This window comes from Lipotes vexillifer, unplaced genomic scaffold (genome assembly GCF_000442215.2).
Source record: "Lipotes vexillifer unplaced genomic scaffold, Lipotes_vexillifer_v1.1 scaffold213, whole genome shotgun sequence".
NCBI lineage: Eukaryota > Metazoa > Chordata > Mammalia > Artiodactyla > Lipotidae > Lipotes > Lipotes vexillifer.
The window spans coordinates 6996450-7002493 of NW_006780610.1; the positions used below are offsets into that span (position 1 = coordinate 6996450).

The 6044-nt window shown below is 55.4% G+C and overlaps 1 protein-coding gene across 1 annotated transcript in view; it reads right to left on the minus strand.

Moving 5' to 3' along the window:
- CUNH1orf94 (chromosome unknown C1orf94 homolog) overlaps nucleotides 1–6044 on the minus strand; it is a 36777-nt gene that overhangs the window by 15248 nt on the left and 15485 nt on the right. The window contains exons 2-3 of the mRNA XM_007453853.1: nucleotides 3393–4090; nucleotides 124–384 (exon numbers count right to left, since the gene is read on the minus strand). Coding sequence (XP_007453915.1) covers nucleotides 124–384; nucleotides 3393–4090 — 959 coding nt within the window. The remainder of the gene's footprint in view (nucleotides 1–123; nucleotides 385–3392; nucleotides 4091–6044) is intronic.

Genomic DNA, 6044 nt, shown 5'->3' on the forward strand with positions numbered 1-6044 from the left:
AGGGAAAGACAGTAACTTGCCCATGGATGAGACAGCCCTTTGATGGCAGAGCCACTCCAGGGACATTTGAGGGTTTCTGAAATCCTTTCCTCTACAGATTTCCTCCGGGCAGGGTCAGCTTACGTTTCAGCTCCAGCCCGTCCACCTCCACCTTGCTGCGAAGCTTCAGCTGCCTGCTTGGGTTCTTGGTGGCCCCAAGGAACTCACAAAGCAGGTTCTTCTTGGCCGGCCAGGCAGGCTTCTTGGCTGGCAGGGCCATGGACATAGAGCCCATGGGGTCACTGCCACCCTCCTTACCACAGGTATCCTTCCGTCTCTGGGACCACTGACTGAGAAAGAGGCTCTCTTGACCCTTGGTCAGCTCCTTGGTGCCAGGGTTCCATTCTACAGCAGAAGGGAAACTGAGTCAATGACTCTGGAAGGCCAATTGCTGGATGAGGGGAGCACTGTCTTGTGGACTAAGTCATGGGTCCTCCAGAGCACATCTGAGGCCCCAACCACTCTGGGCTCTATCTCCCAGCCAAGTTCAACCCAAGTTCAATCCCTGAAGGCTTCACTGACCAATGCCCATTATGGTCTCCCCATCCCATGCACACATGCATGCATTCATCCATTCTTATCTTCTTGCCTTCCATCATCTACCCACTCATCCTCCCTTCCATCTACCCATTCTTCCTTCCTTCCATAATTCCTTTCTTCCTTCCTTCCTTTCAAACCTCCTTCCTTCCAGTTACCTCTCTTTTCTTATCTTCTTTTCTTTCTTTCCTTCCTTCCTCCCTCCTTCCCTGACTTCCTCCCTTCTTCCTTCCTTTCCTTCATTTATACCATTTTTCTTTCCTTTCTCCCTCTTTTTTCCCTCCCTTCCTTCCAACCCTCCATAGGTTGGAATACAAAGGTTCCAGATACAAAGCTGAATTGGACACAGTTCCTGCCTTCAGGGATCACCTGGCTTAGTGGGGGGACACATACTCCTACAGAACACAAGTCTGGTCCCTCATGATGGACTCTCCTCTTGTTAAGTCGTCATGGCAATTTAGCACTCATCAGCGCCAGCCTCTGACCTGAGTCCTGGGGACACTGCGATGAGTCAGAGCCAGACTTGGCCCTGCAGGAGCTCAAAACAAGGAGGAAGAGAAAGACAGACCCAGAAATAGCTCTGGGACAAGGCAGATGGGAGCCATGAGGTGACAGAGGGACACCGTGGGAGAAGGTGGCTAAGACAGCTTCTGTCTGAGAGGACCAGAAGGAAGCCTTCACCAGGGGCTATGGGTGACTGTGGGCAAAGGCACAGAAGCGTCGGAGAGACACAGTGAGGCAGTGGATCAATGGATGTGGTCAGTGCCAGGCTCAGATCTTTCTCCAAACAGACCGAGTGCCCCCCTAGTGCTAGGACACTGTATGGACCATCATGGGATTCTCTACAGCAGTGGTTTTCACCCATATTTCCTTTTGAGCAATGGAACTCTTTCTTCCAACAAAATTAAGTATGATGGGGAGAAAATACATGTGTGTGTGTGTGTGTGTGTGTGTGTGTGTGTGTGTATAACTGCACATATATAATCTATATACATATATAAGTTTTTTAAGGCATTGCTTGGTTGAAGCACGGAAGAGGGCCTTGTCTTCAACATCGTCACACCTTCCCCAGCCAGGAGGTCCTGGTCTCCATGGAGCTTGGCTGGGAAATGGTGCCGGACACACAGCAGGCACCTCGGATCTTTCTGGTAGCGGCAGGACCAGAGGACCTGTGCCCAGTATTACCTGTTGGGAGTGGATGTCATCCCACCCACTCTTGGGCCCATTAGCCCACTGGCCTTGGGGCTGAGTCTGGACAGACAGGGCCTGACCTCCTAGTGCCATCCCAGCAAAGGAAAGAGCTGCTCTAGCCCGAGCCAATTTAGGAGAAAATGACATTTTAATCAAAACACATCCCTAGAGTCTCTTCCAAGAGTTTTTCTGGTTGTGAGTGCAGCCCCCAGCCCCCTCCCCAGAGGCCCCACACCCGCCATCACACACATACACACCCAGCTGCCTGAAACATGCTCCGCGCTCATCTCCAAAGCTCCCTCTTCCAACGTCTGTGTACACAGACCCACACACATTCCTGCCTGTCGTTCCTTTGGCTCACTCACACGCGCACACAACTACACACAGAGAATGGACACACACAAACACATACACACGGTCACAATCAGATGCACCCACCCTGCGTTTTCTCTAACAAATACGCTCACACCTGCAAAGCTCCCCTTGGCACACCTTTGCCCACACGCTTGCACACACATACACACACAAATGGTGGGAGGGTGGAGGGGACAGGACGGCCTCCAGCCCAGCAGCCTCATCCGACAGAGAGACATCCACGCCTCTCTCCTGCAGAAGGAGGTGGGAGGAACGTCCCCTCCCCCAGGTAAGCCTCCATCCTCTTGCATGTACAGCCCATCGTCCCCAGAGTCCTTGGGCTTCTAGAGGCCTGCCCATGACCCAGAGTCCAGCGTGCTGTCCACAGCTCAGAGTCCTTGGCCTTCCTCCAATGCTCCAGAGCACAGAATGTTCTTTAGGGTGACTGTTTTCCCGTTTTCTTAGGAAGATGGATCTGGGCCCTCCCAACACAGGCATCTCTCCATTACCCGTCCATGCTCACAGCTTGGGGGGAATTTTTCTTTTAGCTTTCTCCTAGTGACTGCTGACAGCAGGCAAATGCCCCTGCCATCAGTCTGCCTTCTTGGAACCATCCAGTCTGAGTGGCTGGATCGGAACAGGCACAAAATGTAGAATCCTGGGAGTGGGGTGGGGGAAACTTGGGAGGTGGCTGGATTTCCTGCGGAGGCTGCGAACTCCTCAATTCAGGAGTGGGAATACACTTTTCTAAAGCCCTGCAGTACCTGGGAAGAAACCCCAGGGCCAGCAGTCTGCACTGCACCCGGAGAGTTTACACATTCACCCTCCTGTCCCACAGAGAGGGGACCAAGCCTCATTGTTGGAACAGGAGCCTCCATGAGAAGCCAATCAGATTTCCCTCCTATCCAGCTTCAAGTCCTCACACTGCACTTTCACCCTGGACCCAGCGAGGATAAATGTTTCCTTCAGTGTACTCTGGGTGCCTGCGGATTTAAAAACCCAGTCAGTTACCAAATGGGCCCCTCCCTCTTCCCAAACCACATTGGATTCAGAGCCACTGTATCTGCTTACAAGAGCTGTGCCCTGTATACGGGCATCCAGCAGAGGAGGCCTGTGGGGACTGAAAACAGCCTGTACCGGGGGACTGTGCTCGCCAGTGAGGCCATGTCGTCCTACTTTGCGCAAAGACATTGCATGTGCCTGATGCAGCCCGGTAAGTTGTTTCTTCCCCTGCGGGCCCATTCCCTAGCCCTGCCCCCGGCCCCACTCACCCATCAGTTTGTGCCCCTCCATGGCAGGGTCGGCCTCGGGCTTGGAGCAGATCTTGGCAAACACTGGCAGCTGCTTCCTCTGAGCGGGGAGTCTGGGGGGCTTGTCGAGCTTGTCGGGAGGCGCTGGGGGCGGCGGGGGCGGCGGCAGCAGAAGTGGGGCCAGCTCCGCGGGCCCCCTGGGTCCAGGGCCACTGAACATGCTGCTCTGCAGGAAGTCCTTGATGGCCCTGCTCTCCCCCAGCGGCGTCTTGTTGTCGGGAGCCTTGGACATGTCCGTGGACTTCCGTGGGAACTGAGCCAGGAGCTTGCTGACCTCCGAGTTGGAGGCCCCCAGGCTGTTGCCCCTGTCCTCTGTCCCCTTGGCACTCTTGACCTTGGCAGTACGCAGGGTGCCCGTGACCGCAGACATGGCAGAACTGCAGTCCTGCCGGCTGCCGATAATGGGCACTGCCACATTTGGCTCCAGGAGCTTGTCACCGGCAGTGATGCAGGCTCCTGGGCGTTCACTGCTGCCCGCCACCAGCGAAGGCACAAGAAGGCAGGGAGCCGGCTGCCCGGGCCCCTCGAGGGGGCTGCCGGGTGCCTCCAGCTCCCCGGAGCTCTCTGTGACCGGGATGAGGTGCTCTTTGGTGAGACTCAAGAACTCCTGTTCCACCAGCAAGGAGATCTCATCTCTGCCACTGGTGAGCTCCAGAGGCCTGCAAATAGGTCAGAAACACAGATGGCTTTAGTGCCAGCTCCCTGAGGGTGGCTATGCAGCAGGGCGCAGGCCCCAAGGAAAGGGGATGGAGGAAACACGTCTCCAGGTGTGAGAAGCCTATTGCTTTTTAAGAGAGAAAATGGATCAGTGGACTCCAAGGGGTTTCTACACCACACCAGTGGGCATAGAACCGAGAGCTTGGTTCTGGGAATCGGGATGCCTGGGTCCTCTCCCGATACTACATCTTGCTGAGTGAGCTGAGCCTTAATTTCTGTCCACCTCTCCCCATTCAGTCATGCTCAGGACCGGAAGCAATAAAAGACCAGCAGCAAAGGGGACAGGACTGAGCCGACAGCTCAGAGCGTGGCATCCAGAGTGCTGGGGCTGAGTCTTAGGAAGCCCCCAGATGCACTGTAGGATGGTTGAGTGAGAGCAGGGGACCTCAGGGCCTCACAGCCTGGCTCTGTCACTTCCCAGCTATGTGATCCTGGGCCCCTTGCTCAGCATCTTGGTCTCCTCTCTTGGTGAACAGGAATATAATAGAGACACTTCAGACCATGTCTGGCACAGTAAGGGCAATACAAGTGTCAGCTAGTATGTCGACACTTCTGTCAGCCTGGCTGGGCCCCTGGTCCTGAAATCTGCACAGTGGCTCCATGGATGCCCATGTCCACCTTGGCTGGCATGGCCCTCTGACCAGAGCACAGACTGAGCCCCACTTCCTGGGAACACTAACAATTTCTTGATCCTTGAACAGATTCACAAGCATCTCCCTGTATCTAATCACAGGCCTCGACCTGCACCTCAGATCCCGGGAGCTCCAGCCTGGACCCTTGACGGCCAGCACAAGCCTGATGGGTCCTGATGGTCCCATGGACTCTAGGCTCCTGGTTGCTGGCTCTCTCCAGGTGTGGGAGAGGGTAGCAATCCTGCTGGCCTGGCTTGTGGCCCAGCCTGCCACGCCAGCATCCTTGGCAAGGGGGAAGCTTCCTCCCTGGCACTCCCAGGAGGATCATGGTCACCCAGCTTAGAACCATCTGCTATCCCTCCTGGATGGGTTCCCATGAAGGGTGGATGAGGTGGCCTACACAGAGCATTCTGGAAACTGCTCAATGCTCTACCGCTGGTAGAAGGTGGTGAAAATGGCCAAAAAGAGGCAGAGGGAAAAACTAAAGCTCCCTGTGAGTGGAGCTTTGGGGAGGCCCTGCGCACATTCCTGGGTGGAGTCAGCCCCGAAAATAATGACTAGGGAATGAGCCCAGCAGGGATGGTCATTCCTGGTAATGCTCTGTGTATGGGCACACGCACGTGGACACACACACACACACACACGTGCAGTGCAGGCACAAAATGACTCAGTCATCACACGTAGAACCAGGGGACAGTCTCCACATATGACGACCAGCCACTGCCTACTGTGCCGGGCATTAACCCCTTAGTTGCTGGGTCCTGATGAAGCCCAGAGGGTCCTGGAAAAGGTTTTGGGTAGCCAGGGCACTTGGGAAGCACAGGGAAGAGTTTAAAACTTGGGAGTTTGTCACTATTCTAACAACCGAGGCAACCAATGCCTCCTGACCACCAGCCCCCCATGTGGTCTCCCCAGGCCTGGAGGCTGAGAGAGGTGCCAGGAAAAGCAGACTCCAGCCAAACAGACCGAGGTCAGAATCGGGCACCTCTGCGTATTTCACGTCAAGTCGTGGAAACTCAGGGACTCCCCTGTGATGAGGCTATGACACCTGTGACATGGGTATGACACTACAAGTGCCCAGACGCTGGGTGGGATGAGAGCTTGGTGCAGTAACCCCTGTGCAGGCTCAGCATGGACACGCACCAAGGAAGCCCTGGGTACATGGTGGCTGTGAGCGGCAGAGTGGGAGCAGGCTGGCCCTGGAAGCTCCCGGAGGCCATCAAAGCCGTGTATGAGGCAAGGCGGTCCACTCTGTTCTCCCCCT